This window comes from Gracilinanus agilis, chromosome 4 (genome assembly GCF_016433145.1).
Source record: "Gracilinanus agilis isolate LMUSP501 chromosome 4, AgileGrace, whole genome shotgun sequence".
In the NCBI taxonomy this organism is placed as follows: Eukaryota; Metazoa; Chordata; class Mammalia; order Didelphimorphia; family Didelphidae; genus Gracilinanus; species Gracilinanus agilis.
Genome location: NC_058133.1, coordinates 257,983,264 through 258,002,027, shown reverse-complemented (window position 1 = coordinate 258,002,027; position 18,764 = coordinate 257,983,264). Strand labels below are relative to the sequence as shown.

Below are 18,764 nucleotides of genomic sequence, written 5' to 3'. Positions count from 1 at the left end.
CTCCCTCTCTCTCTCTCTCTCTCTCTCTCTCTTTCTCTCTCCCAGTCCTCTGAAATGACTCTGCCTTGTATTCCACTAAGGTCAGCATTGTCCCTCTATCTTCCTTAGGACAGTCCTTTATCATCCCCACTCTCTTGTTTATCTTCAGTTTCTCCTTGTCTACTGGCTGCATTTCCAACTACTTATTAGACATTTCAAACCGGATATCCTATAGCAGAATATGCAAAATGTGCATATGCAGAATATGCAAAACCAAGTTCATTATTTTTTCTCCCTAACCCTCTAGTTCCTCACTTCCCTATTAATTAATGTCCTCACTTCCCTATTAATGGCTCCACCATCCTCCCAGTAGCCAAGGCTCACAACTTAGCAGCCATCCTAGACTCCTCACTCTCTCTCATTCCTCTATCTGAGCTGTTTCCAAATCCTATTGATTTTATCCTTGCACCATCTCTCAGATATGCTCCCCTCTCTCCTCTAACATTGCTAACATTTTGTTGCAAGTCCTAATTATATCCCACCTGGATTATTATTATAACCTGCTGATCAGTCTCCATGCTCAAATCTGTTCCTCATTCCACCTCATCCTCCTCTTAGCTGTCAAAGTGTTCTTTCTGAATGATAGATCTGAACACATCTCCTCCCTATTCAATAAATGCCAGACATCAAAAATATAAGATGTTCTGTAGGGCATTCAAAGCCTTTCACAACTTGGCTCCCACTTACCTTTCCAGGCTCATAACCTTACTCCCCACTTCATACTCTATAATCCAATGATGTGTGTCTCCCTTTCTGTTCCTTGCACAAAATGCTCCATGCCAAGATTGAGCATTTTTCAAAACTATCCTCCATGTCTAGAATGTTCTCCCTCCTCATCTCTGCCTCCTGACTTCTTTCAAGTCACAAATAAAATCTCATCTTCTACAAGAAACCTTTCCTGTTCCTCCTTAATGCTGATGCCTTCTTTCATTAATCATCTCCAATTTATCTCACATATATCCCATTTGTATAGATTTGTTTCCATATTATCGCCTTCATTAGACTGTAACTTCCTCGAGAGCAGAGCAGAACCTATTTTGCCTTTCTTTGTCGCCCCTACCTCCAGTGCTTATGCATCTGGCACATAGTAGGTAACTAATAAATGCCTATTGACTGACTGGCTGACCTGTCCTAGAAACAGGTCTGCTGATGACACTGCCATTGCTTCTCTGAATCTCTTTGGCCTATGTTTTCTATTTCACTAAACAGCTAAATTAAAAGTCACTGGCTCCATCCATCCCATCGTGGCCAAGCGTGGGGAAGATGTCACCTTATCTTGCCATCTCTCTCCTGAAACATATGCAAAACACATGAAGGTGAGATGGTTCCAAGTCCATTTCTTTCATCCTGGACACATGGAGGTTGATATGAACAGAAAACCAATAGCAGAGGACAAAAGGATATTAATGGAGCCAGCTGCAATCAACAAAGGGACAGTGACCCTGAAGATATTCCATGTTGATACTTTAGATAATGGACAATATTGGTGTCGTTTTGAACAAAATGGCATCTATCAGGAAGCTAGTTTGGAGTTAAAAGTAGCAGGTGAGAAGTAATATGGCTTGGGGTTTTGAACCTTCTATAAGTGATAGGAATTTGTGTGTATGTGTATGTGTGTGTTTGTATGTGTTGGTAGGCAAGGAGAAAAAGAGGAGGAGCATCCTTACTTCTGAGTTATTATAATAACATTGTAAAGTTTATATTCCTGTTTACAATTATAAATAACACCATGTGTTACTATAATAACATAGAGTTTCCCTTTTGACTCTGGAACTTTTCAGTTTCTACAACTTTCCTCTGCAGATCAGTTGTGTCCCTTCAGTGCTCAATGATGGACACTTTTATCAAGTTCTCTTGAAATGACAACCTTTGGGGAGACTCCATTCTGAGTCTTTCACTCTTTCAACTTGCAATAAACTCTGTTTTTCATTTTATGACATGAACCCTTTGAGAAAATGTGAACCTGGGTACCCAGAATATATAAGCCCAGATTGGGTAAAAGGGAGAAAAATAAAAAGAAAGAAATAGCCATTGTCTTAATTTAAGTGGGAGGAAGCAACATAGCTTACAAACTTTCTTTCCTTTTCTCTTTCACTGAAAAGACTTAGGGAAGATAGTTGGAGGACACAATCTGGCAATGACTATTGTGCTCAAAGAAAAGGCCATCAAATTCTTATCCAATTTTGCTGCCTCTCCAATCATGGATTCTAGATCTGAAACAGTTGCTAAATGGTAGAAGAGAATCCTTCTATAGGTTGTGCTGGGACTTTCTGGCCCTCACAACAAGAAAGACTAAAGGAGGCTTTTCTCCCATTTATATCATTGGAAGCCTCTAGGATAGAGTACCTGGCCTGAACAAGACTTGAGTTCAAATCTAGCCTCAGATACCATGTGACCCTAGTCTAGGCACTTAACCTTTATTTGCCTTAGTATCCTCCTCTATAAAGTAGGAATAATAATAGCACCTAGGGTTGTTGTGAGGATATTTGTAAAGCACTTAACACAGTGCCTTGCACATAGTAACTGCTATATAAGCATTAGCTATTGTTATTGCTATTATTATTCTGTGTTGCAGAAAGGAAGAATTTCTCCTTTAGGATGGTGAAGTCCTTGACAATAATAGGGAAGTGAGGAACTTCATTTGGGAGAAAAGATAATGAGGGTCATTGAATTCTACGTTATCAGAACATATGCATTCACAAGATTTTGCTCTTTGAAAATATTCCTAGCTAGTCTTTCCTTCAAAGTCTTTGGCTTGGTGCCCTCCACTCTTGGGCTATCAAAGTTTCATTCTAGGTAACAACACAACAATAACAAACAGAATTGAGTTGCCATTTTCTTTTTCCCCTACTTACTCTGGAAAAATCAAACCTAAAAAACATTCCTTATACCTTTCTGACAATGAGGGTCACAATCTCCCATTCAGACTGTGGAGAAGGATTTTTTAAATTCCGTCCTAATATCGAGAGTCCCTTTTTTTTCCCAGTTCACCCTTCCACCTCACCCCAAAGATCTCAAGTATTCTTGCCCCAGATTTCAAATTCTTGGCTTCCCTCTTTTAGGTTTGGGCTCAAGCCCTCAGATCTACCTGAAGGGAAATAAAGATGGAAGACTTCAGCTGGTGTGCACTTCAGAAGGGTGGTTCCCGCAGCCTCTAATGTGGTGGAGAGTGGAAGGGGGAGAGAATTTGTCTGCCCTCTGGGAAGACAAGATACAAGACATAAATGGATTGTTCCACGTGGAGACATCTGTGATGATCAGAAATGACTCCATGAGTAATGTCATCTGTTCCATCTACAATCCTTTGCTAGGTCAAGAGTTATCTGCTTCCTACATTCCAGGTTAGATCTCTCCATCCCATCCCACCCCGCCAATCTCTTCCTTTTAGTAAATTATTTAGAGACTTCTCAAATAACTAAAATACTAAATAGATTGAGAGGTGTGAAGATATTCTAAATGGTAAGTGGTATCATGAGACTTATCAGTTTTTGTGACTCTTCCAAGCTTTTCCCCATTCATATAAGCCCCAGCCCAATGCAGAATATAGGTTCTGGAAGGTAACATTAAATAGGAAAATAGGAAAAAACAAAAAAACAAAAAAACTATTAAGCATTTAATAGGCACAAGGCATTCTAAGATTTGAGTTTTAACTCTGACCTTCATTAGGTGACTGCAAACCCTCTAAACATCTCAGGTCTTCAGTTTTACCATCTGCAGAAAGTTAGATGTGGTATATTACTTCCTTTCTTCATGCCTCACACACTTATGAAGAAGGAAGTTCTCAGCAGAATATGAGTCCATTTTGTTAGTACTTCCCTTTACCAGAATGATTCCAGGAGCTGCTGAGTTGGTAGTGGGGTTAGAGAAAGAAAAGATGATGAAATATTTCCTTTGAGGACTTGGCTGAATAGTAAATGGGGAAGTCAAGTGCAACTCTCCTGATGCTGTTTCAGAATCCACAGAGGAGGAAGCTGATCTTGAGCTCCCTGGAAAATCCTTTAGGAGCATTCCTAAGGGTGCCTGGGCTATCTGGCTCAAAGAGATGGGACTAGGCTCATTACACCTGTATAACTAATGGGGATCTTGGGGTTCTTGTTTCAGAATCACCACCACTGGGAATGATTCCTTCTTGGAAGACCCTGATGCTCACCCTGGGGATCTTCCTAATTGCAACTACTGGAGTTTTCACATGGCACCAGCGCTACAAAAGAGGTAAATTTTTTTCTAAATAAAAGTTGATATGAGGAGAGCTGGATGACTGGAAGAGAAGGGAAATGATATAAAATGTGGAATGGTACAGAATCTCACATCACTTTAAGCCTTGGAATCTCTCTCCCTCCCTGACACACACACAGATACACTTTTTTTTTAACTTGAATATCAGTTGAAAGAGCAGTTAGGTGGCACAGTGGATATTGCCAGGCCTGGAATCAGGAAGACTCATCTTCATGAGTTCAAATCTGGTCTCGGGAATGTACTAGTTAGGTGACTCTGGACAAGCCAATTAATCTTATTTGTCTCCGTTCTTCATCTGTGAAATTGAGCTGGAAAAGGAAATTGCAAACCTATTCAATATCTTTGCCAAGAAGAACCCAAATAATGTTGCGAAGAGTCAGGTACAACTGAAACAACTAAATAATAATATCAAATAAAATGAATCTTTCAATATACATTGTATATTGCATATAGAACATATATACAAATGTGTGTGTATATATATTATACACACCTATATGCCTTGTGTATATGACACAAACTGTAGGTCTTTATTATGTAGTCTATGTGTGTCTCTGTCTCAATCTTTCTCTTCTTCCTTTTATCTTCCTTTCTCTCCTTGACTATCCCTCTTCGTGTTCTTCTATCCATATCTTCTTTCTTTTCTCTCTTCTGTCTTCTTTCCTTATGTCTTCTAGTCTTTTTTCTCTCTCCCTTTGTCTATCTTTTCTTCTTAACCTCTCTTTCCTCTTTCCCTCCCTCTTCTTTTTCCCTATATCTCACTCATCTCTCCCATTTTCTCCTGAGCACCAGATCAATAATCATCCAACAGCTGATGAGCACATTTGGGGGAAATTTCAAATAATTCCGATTCACTGTACGCTTTTTAAAAATTACTTCACCTTCTTTTCTAATATCAACTCTAAGATTAAAAAAAAAGCAAGAGCAAGGATTTATTACTAATCCCTTTTGTGAACCCATAGTTCACAACCTCAAAGAAGAGAAACAAAGAAAAAACAAATATAATGAAAGTGGGAATGACAGAGACAACCAAGCTCAGATCTCAGAGCTCCCAGGATGACAAGGACCACAAAAGCCTCTAAGCAGTAATTTGAGCATTCTATCCTAAATCTCTAGTCATAGCATAGAGAAGAAAAGCTGCTAGTCTTACTTTCCTGGGACATAGGAGAGCGTTGTGCTTATTATTAATAACAATATTTAACTATTGGAGCTAGGGTAGAATAGTGGATAAAGAGCCTGCTTCACATATAGGAAGATATGAATACAAATCTTCCTTTTGACTCATACTAGCTGTGTATCTCTGGACAAGTATTTCAACCTCTCAGGGCTCTAGACAGCTTTATAATTTTATATGTTCAAAAGTTGCCAGTCTACATCAGTAGAGCAAATTTCCTCACTGAACATTCCCTACACTAATGGCATTATAACCCTGAGAAGAAACAATGAAAGTATTTCTTCACTACTCCCAAACATCCATGACTTCATGAAGACAGATACTCCCTCCAAGGATACTAATGGCAATGCCCCGTATCTCAGATAGTTTCAGGAGTTTCCTCATCTGGAGGTCAATGATCAACCTCTCCAACTTGCTAGATTAATCCATGAACCACAGAGAGAATCCGTCACCAGGCACATGCTTCAAACTTTCTGGCTTAATACAACCTGCAAAAGCTTTTGTTCCACTGACAGAGCCTTAGAAAGTCCAGAACAATCCCATTCTATGACAAGAAGTATAAGCAGGGGGAGAACAGTAATACTTTATAATTATATATGATATTATACTGGGATATACAATAAATGTTTAACAATAGACTCTCTAAAAATGTACCTAGGACATCATTTTAAATTTAATTTCATTATTATCATTTTATTCATCACTTTCTTAAGTCAGACAATCAACAAAAATAATAAATCAAGTCCTGATTTCTAGTGATTTGCTTATTTCTGAGGTGTAAATATGACCACAATGAAAATTTAACAATCATCTCTCAAGAGCCAATATGAGCCAGCTCTAGCACACCAGTGGTGTTATGGTTACAAAGCATTTCAATATATATTGTCTCATTCTGTCCTCACCATAACATTAGAGTTGTCTCTTTTTTATAGCCAAGCAAATTAAAGTTCCCAGGGTCCCAAAGTCCATGGTCATATGGCTAGTAAGGAGCTGATCTTCTACCTCTAAACTGAATAGTCAGATCATTATACTCTGTTGTCTTCTGTTTAGTTGGTGTACACATAGCTCATACATTGGGGATAATAACATAAAAGACTTGGGTCCATTTGGGGAAATTTCTGTTAACTTTGATTCATTATGCTCTCTCAAGAAACATGGGAAGTTCACTATGTAACATCACCTAGAATGTTACTACTAATCTTCCTTTGCAAACTCATAGAAAAATGAGAGAAAAACAATACATGTCAAAGAAAAAAACAAAAAAGTTTACAGATTTAAAGCTTTCCAGGATCATAGAAATATAGAACTAGAGCTAGAAGAGACCTCAGAAGCTCGCTAGGTCAACATATTCATTTTATGGGTGAGGACCCAGAGGCTCCAGGAGATTAAATGACTTGTCCAAGGACTTAAAGGTAGTAAACTGAGATTTTAGCCCAGGTTTTTTAAGAGTGGTTACAAGAGTTCAGTGAAAAATATTAACGATCAACAATGAGCAACTCTTCCCCCAAAGACCTGTATAACCTCGGGTACTTGTAATCATGTACTTGGAAAAATAGCTAGGTGGTACTATAGAGTCAGGAAGATCTGAGTTCAAATGCAGTCTCAGACTCTTATTAGCTATGTGATCCTGTGTGAATTACTTAACTTTGCCTCAGTTTCCTCATCTGTAAAATGAGCTGGAAAAAGAAATGGCAAACCACTCCAATATTTTAGCCAAGAAAACCTAAAATGGAATCACAAAGAGCCAGCCATGATTGAAACAATTGGACAATATATGAATATTTACAATGGTTATGTTTCTTATAGTTTTTCCATTTGGTGCTTACCGCACTCCTCATTAATTCCAGGCAGGTGGCACACTTCATCTAGTTCTATTCACCTCGTACACAGAGACAGTAAGGTGCTTTAGAGTTTGATGTTGTGACTTCTTTATAGGTAGCATGAATATCACAAACATAAAAAATACTGTTTGATTGATGCCGAAGAGCAAGCTTCCTCCCAGTAGGAAAGTGACTTCCAATATTGGCATCTAGAGGGGGACTCTGTGTGAACCCCAAGTTATTCCATCCTGGCATCTTGTTGGAGTTAGAAAATGTTAAGTTATTAAACAGAGTTCGTGCAATCAAAAATGACTAAGTCAATGAAGGAACAGACTGCATTGATCTCTGATTAGATTTCATAGGATCCTCTCCTGAAAGCCCTCTAGAGGCTTCTGAGATGCTGAGCTTAATTTACTTTCCTCAATTTATCCCAGTCTCCCTGGCTCCAAAGGGCTATCACTCTGCCTAAAAGAAGATTTTCACTATAAGTCTGAAGCATTAAATACAATACTAGACGGCGGTGTGATATTATGGGGGAGAGGGAACAAGCACTATTACTAATAATTGCTAACATTTAAATTCATTTAAAATTAGGCAAAGTCTATTCATACATACATACATACTTATAATTACCCTATTTACTCTCAAAAGACCCTAAGAGTAGGTACTATGACTCCATTTTACAAATGTGGATACTGAGATGTTTTAGGGTATTACCTAAACTCCCTGTTTCTTTCTCAAGGTTTCAGAACAAGTGGATATCATTCATCCCTTGACTTTATTCCGTTATTTCTGTCAGTCTAGAGGCTGTGTCCCTGTTCTCCAAATCAAATCAAATCAAATCAAATACAAAAATTTGTATGCCACCTCATTATACTGGTCTCTCTCACTCCCCATTATCTGCATGCCAGGCACTAAGCTAAGTATTTTAAAAATAATATCTCCTTTGGTCTTCACAATAACCCCAGAAGGCAAGTACTATTATTATTTGCATGTTATAGCTGAGGAAACTGAGGCAGGTGGAAGTTCAGTGACTTATCCAGGGTCACATAGCTAGCAAGTATCTGAGGCTGGGTTTGATTCAAGCCATTTATTAGTTTATAGTAGCAAGGTACAATCAGGAGATAGATTATAGTCTCTGAAACAAAGATCTCCAGTTAATAAACAACCCTGAATGCTGCTTATCCGTGAGTTCATGGTCAAGGTGGAGGAAGTCACTCCAAGTTCAACTTTTCTTTGTTAAGAGAGCACATATTGGGCATTCTTTTACATATGAGGTGAAATGGCATATTGTCACTAGTAAGTTATTTATATTTTTTCTATAAATTTTCAAAATTTAAAAAATCTATTCAGTAAGCTACAAGCTTGACTTTTATCATTTTACCTTTACCAAATAATCCTTTACCACAAAATTGCTTCTGCCAAGTCATCTAAGGGCAACTGAGGAAGGAGAATTAACTCAGCCCTATAGAGTGATGGTACATTTTCTGGTAAAAGGTTCAGACTCCATATATCACTTATTCTTGGCATTTGCTATAAAGGAATATGGAGAGGGACAAGGCAGCTTTAATTGGAGTAGGAAATTCTCACATCAGCAGCTTCTCTGCAACCTTGGAGAATTGCCTGGGACACCAAGAAGATAAGTTATTTGCCTGAGATCACACAGACCATGTGCATTAGAATCAGGACTTGGATCTAAATAATTCCAGCTCTGAAGAATGCAAACATAAAGCAAAGACAGTTCTTGCCCTCAAGGATATTACATTCTAACGAGGGGAGACATCCCTCCTGGGAGGAAGGGTAGCATTATCTTCAGAAGACATAATAAAAAAAAATTTTTTTAAAAGAAGACATAATAAAATCCAAAGAATGAGAGTTAATAGACACATTAAAGCTCTCATTGTGGGATGTATGTGTGTGTGTGTGTGTGTGTGTATACACATATTCTTTTTTATGTGTATATATATATCCTTTTTATGTATATATCTATACATTTTCCCTAATTAGACAGGAACATTTTGAATGTTCAGATTCAAACCTGCTGCCCTTGGTGATAAAGGAAGAGAAAATCCAGGATTCTAGGGTTCATTTTTAATGCCATATTTCTAGTCTATTTTTCTTTGTCTTCCTAGGATATTAATGTATTTAAGCCCAATTTATTCCTCAAATATGAATACTACTAATAATAATAATAATAATGTTTTCTTAAGCTCTGAATCTGATTCCACATCTCTCTCTGTAGTGAACTGTACTCTGGACTCAAAAACAGCTCATCCTGAACTCATCATTTCAGAGAAGGGTCGGTGTGTGACTCGTGGAAACATGAGACAGAATCTGCCTGACAATCCGCAGAGATTTAATTTCCTTCCAAGTGTGTTGGGCCAGAAGAAAATCACATCTGGGAAACATTACTGGGAGGTGGAAGTTGGGCCTGGATCTGGGTGGTTCCTGGGCATCTGCAGAGAAGATGTGAATAGGACAAGAGATGCTCAAGTGACACCTGAGAATGGTTTCTGGATAATAGGCAGCTATGGGAATGATTACTGGGCCATTACATCACCTTCTACCCTCCTCTCCCTCAGGATATCCCCCCATAAGATTGGTGTTTTCCTAGACTATCACCTTGGGCACCTTTCCTTTCAAAATGTGACTGATGGGTCTCACATCCACACATTCCACATCACTTCCTTCTCTGGTACCCTACGCCCTTTCTTCCTCTTGTGGTCTCCTGATTGTAATGTTCCTTCAGGAATATTACATAGGTTGGGAGGAGCCCAAAGAACCACCAGCCACAAAAGCGAGCCTGTCCCATCTTCGAGGAATTCTGCCTCTCCAAAAACATTACCATTGGCTACTGGGGACCAAGATTCCTACTTGACTCCCAACTTCCTCATATCTTCTCGAAAGAGTATCTCAGGATCAAAAAGATGTTTGGTTACGAATCCTGTAACCTTTATCCGGATTCTTTTCAGTACCTAATATCTTCTCAAAAGATCTTTTCATCTCCAGTGTTTTGATTTCCCTCCAGGAGCCATTACATCTCAACTGTAACCTCTCATGATCCAGATTCTCAAAAAAAAAAAAAATCTAAGAAAAAATGGGTGGAGGAAGCCTGTAGAATAAAAATCTGAGAGGTAGTTCTACTATATTAATCAAATAATTACTGTGAGAAATTTTTTAGTAGAGTCTAAGTTTCATGAGGGTAGAAACAACTTCTGGGATTTTTACTGTGTAACTCCAAAGACTGATAAAATGTGTATTTGTTTTCTGACTCTTTGTAACCCCTATGGACATTTGACCATGAGGTTTTTCTTGGTAAAAATATTAGAGTAATTTGCCATTTACTTCTCCAGTGGATCAACTTTTTTGGCAGTGATCCAAAAGGCAAATAGAGGTTAAGTGACATGCCTCCGGTCAATTGACTCGGAAATATCTAAGGCTGAATCTGAACTCAGGTCTTACTGACTCCAAGCCCAGTGCTCTACTGTGCTACCAAAAGGGCCCCATCCAACTTCTAAGGGTTTAATACTTAATAATTTAATAAATAAAAATGAAAACATTGTGTCAGAAATTTGGGAAGGTGTTCTACATCCACCATCCCAATTAATAAAATTACACAAGGCCTAGCCATCTCTATTGAGTGATTTAGTCAATTAGATGTAAACAAGTCCTAAATCAAATTGGGAGGAGTGAAGTCCTTTGATCATTAGATGAAATCAGGTGACCACACAGAACATGTATTGGGATTAGCTGACATACTCTTTGGCAATGGATGAAACACCAGCTGGGAGATGCTTTTCCACTGGAGCATTCCATCTGTAAAGTGGTCAAGCTTTGGAAGCTTCTGGTCCCTAAAGCACCTTGAGAAGGAAGGCTCTTGTCCCTGTCAGAAAGTGGTCTTCCTCCCCCCATCAAGGATGCCATTAAAGACAATGGATCAGAGTCAAAAAATAGCTGGTAGCAGAGAGAGACACATTGAGGACAAAAAGGCAGCTACAGTACTCTGAATGTGACTCTGCACAAGGAGAACTTCATGAACACTCCATAAAGGGAAATAAGAATTTCTAGTAACCAGAAGCCTTGAATTGCCCTTTTGCCACACGTGATCTCTATATGTATGCTTCACCTCATTCTTTAAAGCTTGTTCTCACTCTCCACCAGAAAAACTACATATATTTGTGAAAGAGAGCCCCAAACTCTTTCAGGGGATGGGAGAATTCTGTAACAACTGTCCATACCAGGCCAGCTTAATAAATGCTTCTTTCGAAAAGCTAACTAACTCAAGTTAATTATTAATGGGAAATACACTGGCGGTGGCTTCTGAGCAAAAATAGAAACTTAGTTTCTAGTCCTAGAATACTTATTTACTGTGAATTTTCTCTGTTTCTTTTTATTCAGTATTCATCTTCACCATATGTATAAATACGTGAATATATCTGGATTTGGATCTTTCTTTTTCATCTTTGGTTTAGAACATTTCAAGCACTCTCCCTTTAGATAAAATCACTGTGGATCCCTACTTGCCCAGATTTCATTCAATTCTTTTCAAACATTTAACCATCTTCAATTTAGATCATAATGGCTGATGTATGGGCTGTACAGGGAGAACTATCACCTCTGGTGGGAGGTCTTGCTAAGCTCTTTCCAGGGATGCCCATCGACCTTTGGTGTCCACTTATCATCTAGCTTTCACCTGTGGCTTTAAGAAGCTACTAAATCAATTAACAACTTTAGAAAAATTGCAGGCTATAAAATAAAACCAAATAAATCATCAGCATTTCTATATATCACCAAGTCCAAGAGAAGATATAGAAAAAGAATTTCCATTTTAAAATAATCACAGATAAAATACTTAGAAGTTTATTTCCCTAGACAAATCCAGAATCTATATTAACAAATTATTTTAGACACTTTTCAAACAAAGACAACTGGAGAAACAGTTGATGGGGTTTTGCAGTGCAAAAAAAAAATTTTAAGGTGCTTTAAAATCTTAGAAATGCTTGGAAATCCTTTTTTAAAAAGTACTTTTAGATCTTATGTTTTTTACTAGTTAGCAGATATTACCAATTGTAATGTAGACTGAAACTTTGTGCTTACCCTGTTTAAGTGTTTGCCTGACATTCCAAACCTGAAAGGGGGTATGGGGACACCCAAACCATGTTATGACTTTTCCCCCTTTGATAAGAGCTTGTAAGGCTGAAAAAGAACACCCAAACACCCAATCTCAAAGGACCAGACAGATGATGTTAAACAGGACACAGAAGGGAACAGCACCCACACACACCAGAGATCTTTGCAATTAAGGGAAAATGTTTGTGATTAGGGGAAATCCTTCAAGCCCTGCGCATGCCCCCTTCTTTTCTTGCCTCTTCTCTGCCTCTTCTCCCAGAATGCTTTCTGGAATGCCCAGGAAAGGAATAATCTGAGGGAAGGTGCACAATTCCCTAGGTTGGGAGGAGGCAATACCTCAGAACCTCAATAAAATCTAGCAATCTGAATGCCAGGGGCTTGGGGTGGAGGGGTTGCAATTTTATCCCTGCTGCAGTCATTCCAGTAGTGCATGTTCATGGGGGTACATGGTGCTAAAACATGTGTAGATGATCTGCTTCCCCATGTCCCCCTCATACTTCATTTTGGCAGAGTGGTGTGGAGAGTACCTTTTTCCAAGGGCAGCTTTTTATCCAGAGCAGTTTTTCTTCCACCTTTCTGGCCATTCTAAACTTAGCTACTGCAACCAATAAAACTATATTTCTTGCCATGTACAGAGTCTGAGTTTTTCATTCTTGAGAAAAACCCAAACATACGTTTCTCAAACAGTAAAGTGGATACACTGAGCCAATTATTATTCTTTGGTTGTTTTCTGTCCTACTCTTCATGATTCCATTTGGCATTTTCTTAGCAAAGAAACCAGAGTGATTTGCCATTTCCTTCTCCAGCTCATTTTACAGATGAAAAAACCAAGGCAAATGGGGTTAAGTGACTTGTCCAGAGTCACACAGCTGGTAAGTATGTGAGACTAGATTTAATATAGTAAGAGTCTGTGAATAGACTCCTGGCTTGCATCCTCTATACCACCTAGCTGTTCCAATAAAAACTATAATTCTGCCTAAGTTAATTTATTTACATGCAAATCACAATCCAAAAGGGGTATTTTAAAGAGCTTAAGAATATGTATCTGGAAGAACAAAAGGTCAGTAATATCAAGGGAATCCATGAAAAAAAATGTGAAAAAAGGCAATCTAGCAGTATCAGATTTCAAACTGTGATAATTATGAATACAATCTGGTACTGGCTAAGAAAGGAGTGGTAGATCAGTAGAACAGATTGGGTCCAGAATACACAGTAGCAAATGACCATCATAATCTACTGTTTGACAAACCCAAAAATCCAAGCTTTCGTGCAAGACCTCCCTATTTGTCAAAAACTGCTGTGAAAACTGGAAAGTAGTTTGGCAGAAAGTAGATATAGACCAACATCTCATACCATATACTAAGATAAGGTTAAAAAAGGTATGTGACTTAAACATAGAATGTGATATCATAAGCAAATTAGAGTTACATGGAAAATTTGACCTCTTGGATCTGTGGAAAATGAATATTGAATTGTGATATTTTTGTGAAATAATTTTCTTTTAGATACTCCCCTCTCCCTGCCAAACAGTCTGATTCTAAGGTCAATCTGAGATAATTTCCACCCCACCCCTCCCACTCCCTGGCTATGAAATCAGGTTGAAATCTTCCTTTTTGTGGTTGTTGTTTAGATCTTAAAAGGAAACAGAATTAGAGGCAGAACCAACCAGCCATGGCAAACCCTGATTAAGAGTGTAATCTGCAGTTCTATTGGACTAACCCAGTCACACGGTGAGGAGAAAAGGGTATGTTGGTGTCCTTCTATGGACAAAGACCTGCCGCTTCCTGTGATGAAGTAATGAGGGAGGAATTGGAGTCTTTAAGTTCATTTTCTCAGTGGCTATTTACCAATCAGAAACGTTTTAGGATGTCCATGGGAGGGACTGAATGATGACATCACAAGGGATACATACATGGCATGCTGGAGGTGAGGACTTTTGCTCTGTGTTCTTGTGTACCCATTCAGATTGGGGAGGGAGTCAACTGGCTAGTTTATATTATCTTGAATAGCTGATTAATAAATTAACTTAAAATTAAGAAGTACTGCCTCTCAGGAATTTCAATTGTTACAGATCTATGGATGAGGGAAGAATTTGTGACCAAATAAGAGATCATGGAAAGTAAAATGGATTCGTTTTATTATATTAAGTTAAAAAGGTTTTGCACAAACAAAATCAATGTAGTAAAGATGAGAAGGAAAACAGGAAACTGGGAGGGAGGGGGACAGGATTGATATTTAAAGCAAGTTCTCTGCTAAAGGCCTAATTTCTCAACTATATAGGTAATTAAATCAAATTTATAAAAATGAAAGCCATTCCTCAACTGATAAATGGTTAAAGTATATAAATAGGCAGTTTTCAAAAGAAGAAATAAAAACTATCTATAGTCATAAGAATAAATGCTTTAAATCATTATTGATTAGGGAAATTCAAATTAAAAGAACTTTGATGCACCACCTTATACCTACCAGAGCAATTAATGTGATAGAAAATGAAAATAATGTGAAAAACTGGGATGCGAATGCACTATTTGCAGAGTTTTGAACTGATCTAGCCATTCTTGAAAATAATTTGGAACTGAAAAAACTAATGTTGAATTATGTTATTTATTAGCAATATTTCTAGGAATCCTGACCCCTGTATGACATTATGGGCCCAACCCTTATATGACATTATGGTGAAATAGAATTATCCACAAGAATCCCAACCTTGCAGACCTCCAGTCTTCCAGGACTGACCTTATCTACCTTGCAGACCTTCACCTTCTCCCCAGGATCTCCTCCCAGGAGATATTCCCCTTATCTACAAGAATACCTTAGGACATTCCCCTTATCTGCAGGATTTCCCAACCTAAAGACATTCCCCTACCCTTCTGACTACTACTCCATAAAAACTCAAGCCCAGGCACAGCTGGGGGTCACTCACCAACTTTAGGTGGGAGATCCTAACTCAAGCTAGGCAATAAAGTCCCTTTGCATCTTGCTTTGTTGGCTCAAGACTCATTTATTGGGATACTTCTCTGGGCATAACAGCAGAATCAGAAATACACTGTACACAACAAGAGTAATATTGTAAGAATGATCAACTGTGAATGACTTCATTATTGTAATCAACAAAATGATCCAAGAAAATCTGAAGGACTTATAATGAAAAATACTTTTAACTTCCAGAGATGAAGTCTAATGAATGTCTGAGTTCAGTTAGAAAGAATTTTTTTTATTTTCTTTAATTTTCTTGTCTATTTTTTGCAATAAATTTTGCATGTTTTCACATGTATGATTGATATATTGCTTGCTTCTCAGTGAGTGGAGGAAGGACTGCGTGATGAATATTTTTCAGCCAGACTGAAAGAAAGCAAAGAGACAAACTCCAAGCCAATCACAGGTTTGTTGAGAGAGGCTCATGTCTCTCAGCAAAGCTGGATCATTAGGTTTCCTCATACCTAAGACGACTGAATGAGAGTTTTCCACCAGTTATATACCCTAACGTTTCCTCCTGATAGACCTCCAGAGGACAGGTCACAGGCTCGGAGGCCACTCGTGTTCCCCACACATGCCCTAGATGATTAGGTGGATATGCCTTATAAGGCAAGGAGATATGCCTATCGTGGCAGTTCTGCTTAAAGCGTCTGCTCAGGATGTTCAAAGGGCATTGCCTTCTGACTTTCTAAATGCTCTCAGAAGGCAAGGACCCTACTAATGAGTCACACCTTATTGCAAAATGCTAGCTTATGTAGAGTTACAATAGAAAGAGGAAATAACTAAATATACCGCATTCGTGTAATAGCTAATGCACTAGTTTTACTTATAACCTTATAAAATATAATTACTAGAATTCTATTAATCACTAATCAGTCACTATCCAAGAATAATAATATACAGTAATATATATAATTATATACTATATACACGTATATAATATAATAATATGTAATATTATAAATAACATATAATAATCCCAGAGTAAGGAAGCAATCACTTCCTTTGACTAAATACCAATTAATTCTAATATCTGTGTTCTTATTTAAGGGGGGATCAGGAAATCGCATTCTCTTCAACTGCAGAAAAGAAAAGAAAGAATTCTGAATTTAAATAAAATTTTTAAATGAATATTAAAAACAATGTTTTATTTAAAGAGGCTCATATTTGAAATCAGATGACAAAAGTCTGAGTCTCAATTTTGTTGCTTAGTATTTGTACAATCTTGGGCCAATCATTTAATGTCTCCAAGCCTCAGCTTTCTAAATTTGTAAAATGAAACTTGAACTGGATGACTTCTGGTGTTCCTTTGGGTTATATGGATTTGATCTTATGGTCCTATGATACCTTAGTCTTTGGAGGACTATCAAGTGCAAGAGATTCGGTTTGTTATAGAGAATCACCTCCATACAACTAAAGAAACCAAAACATGAAATTGTCTGAATACCCATGAGGTTTGACTCCTTACTGGAAGTCTTCAGGTGAAGGCTTAGTGATCTCTTGTAGGGAATGTTGTACATGTGAAGGTCAGACTAGATATCCTGTGACATGTTTCCAAAAACTGAAATTCTGTGATTCTGTGACTTGTAAAAGATTTCAGGTACTGATTTACCTTTGTTTAGGGGCATTCCTCTTAGGAGTAAATAGAGTCAGGATCCAAATTCAAACTGAATTGATTTTTTAAATTTTTTTATTTTTTTTATTTTTTTTAAACCCTTACCTTCTGATTGGCTCCAAGGCAGAAGAGTGGTAAGGGTAGGCAATGGGGGTCAAGTGACTTGCCCAAGGTCACACAGCTGGGAAGTGTCTGAGGCAACAATTGAATTGAGATGATTTATTCAGTTGACCCCATATCAGTTCCTAGGCATCACTTATTAACATTTACAGTAAAGTTATATACTATCTGCTTTTTTATTTTGTCAGTAATTTCTATGCATTTTCCTTTCATACATTTTCTGTTTACATACTTTAAGGTCAAACAACAAAGAATATTCAGAGGCAGTATTCAGATGCAAACAAATGAATTGAGATGGATTTGGCACAGGAATTTCTATGATGGGAAATTTCAAACACATAAGATACCAGAGAAAAAGGGGGGAAGGTGAGATTCTGGCAGTAGAATGAGGATGAGATACTGAGAAGAGATATCAAAAAAGACTAGAAAATTTTAAAAACACAGACTATTAAGATTCTCTACAATTTATTAGACTTATCTATGTATACATCAGTTCCTCCTAGTAAAATATAACTTCTTTTAAAGTAGGCACACTTTCATTTTTATCTCAGATCCTACCACATGACTGACCCCTTTATAAATATTTAATGAATTGAATTCCCCTTTATTTCTCAGAGATCATATCTGATATTATAAGATCTAAATCATCTCTCTCCCCACCCATTAAGATATGGTAAGCGATTTGATCCGAATTATAAACATGCTTTCACATTGATCATTGTTGTAAGAGAATATGAAAATCTCAAACTTTAAATAACTTGTTATTTTTATAGATGGCCAAAAATTGTGACTAACACCCTTTTCCCACTTTTCCAACACTCCAAAAATTAGAAGACAGATTTCTGAGGTTCACTTCTTTTGTTTGTGTATGGGGGTTGCATAGTAAAATAATTCATGACCTAGTATCTAATTTACTGTTTGCATTGCAATACATTTTAGCTAGATTGCTCCTCAGACAAGAAACAAATTCTAACTTTAAGCTTTTGCAGAATGTCAGGCTATACGAAATCCTGTGTCCCACTGGCATAATCTTTGAAAATCTATAGTAATCTAGAGATACCAACGTAGTAAATAAGGTTGCTACTCTGATCACATTCACTAATATTGGGAAGCTTCAAAAAAAATAGTAAATAGGATAAGAACAAAGGACTTTCTCTATCTTGGGCCTATGCACAAGAGTTCAATTAGTTCAGTCATTTTCCAGTCTTGTCAAATTTTTTGTTTCCCTATTTGGGGTTTTCTTGGCAAAGATACTGGAGTGCTTTGCCATTTCCTTCTCCAAATCAGTTTACATATGAGAAAACTGAGGCAACCATGGTAAATTGATTTCCCTAGGGTCACACAGCCAATAAGGCCAGATTTGAACTCACAAAGTGTCTTCCTAATTCCAGGCCTGACACTTTACGCACTACACCTCCTAGCTGCCAGATATATAATAAATCATATATAAACCTGCTGCTACCTCCCCTACAACCCAAGAAAAGACTTTTTCTATAGTGTGGTTATAGGGTCAGGGCTTTGAAGTAAGTTTTGGTAAAACTGAGTGATTGGGGGGAATTTTAGAAGAGGGGACTTGGAGAGCTCAGTTACTTGGTATCGTGGGAAACAGGCTCATAATGAGGTGGAGAATGGCTTTGTGTTGTGGTAGATTTGT

General features: G+C 37.7%; 1 protein-coding gene across 1 annotated transcript in view; it reads left to right on the top strand.

Moving 5' to 3' along the window:
• LOC123244768 (butyrophilin subfamily 1 member A1-like) overlaps positions 1-10,928 on the top strand; it is a 16,435-nt gene extending 5,507 nt beyond the window's left edge. Inside the window, exons 3-6 of the mRNA XM_044673363.1 lie at positions 1,249-1,584; positions 3,102-3,380; positions 4,141-4,251; positions 9,512-10,928. Coding sequence (XP_044529298.1) covers positions 1,249-1,584; positions 3,102-3,380; positions 4,141-4,251; positions 9,512-10,248 — 1,463 coding nt within the window. The 3' untranslated portion in view covers positions 10,249-10,928. The remainder of the gene's footprint in view (positions 1-1,248; positions 1,585-3,101; positions 3,381-4,140; positions 4,252-9,511) is intronic.
• The last annotated feature ends 7,836 nt before the right edge of the window (positions 10,929-18,764 follow it).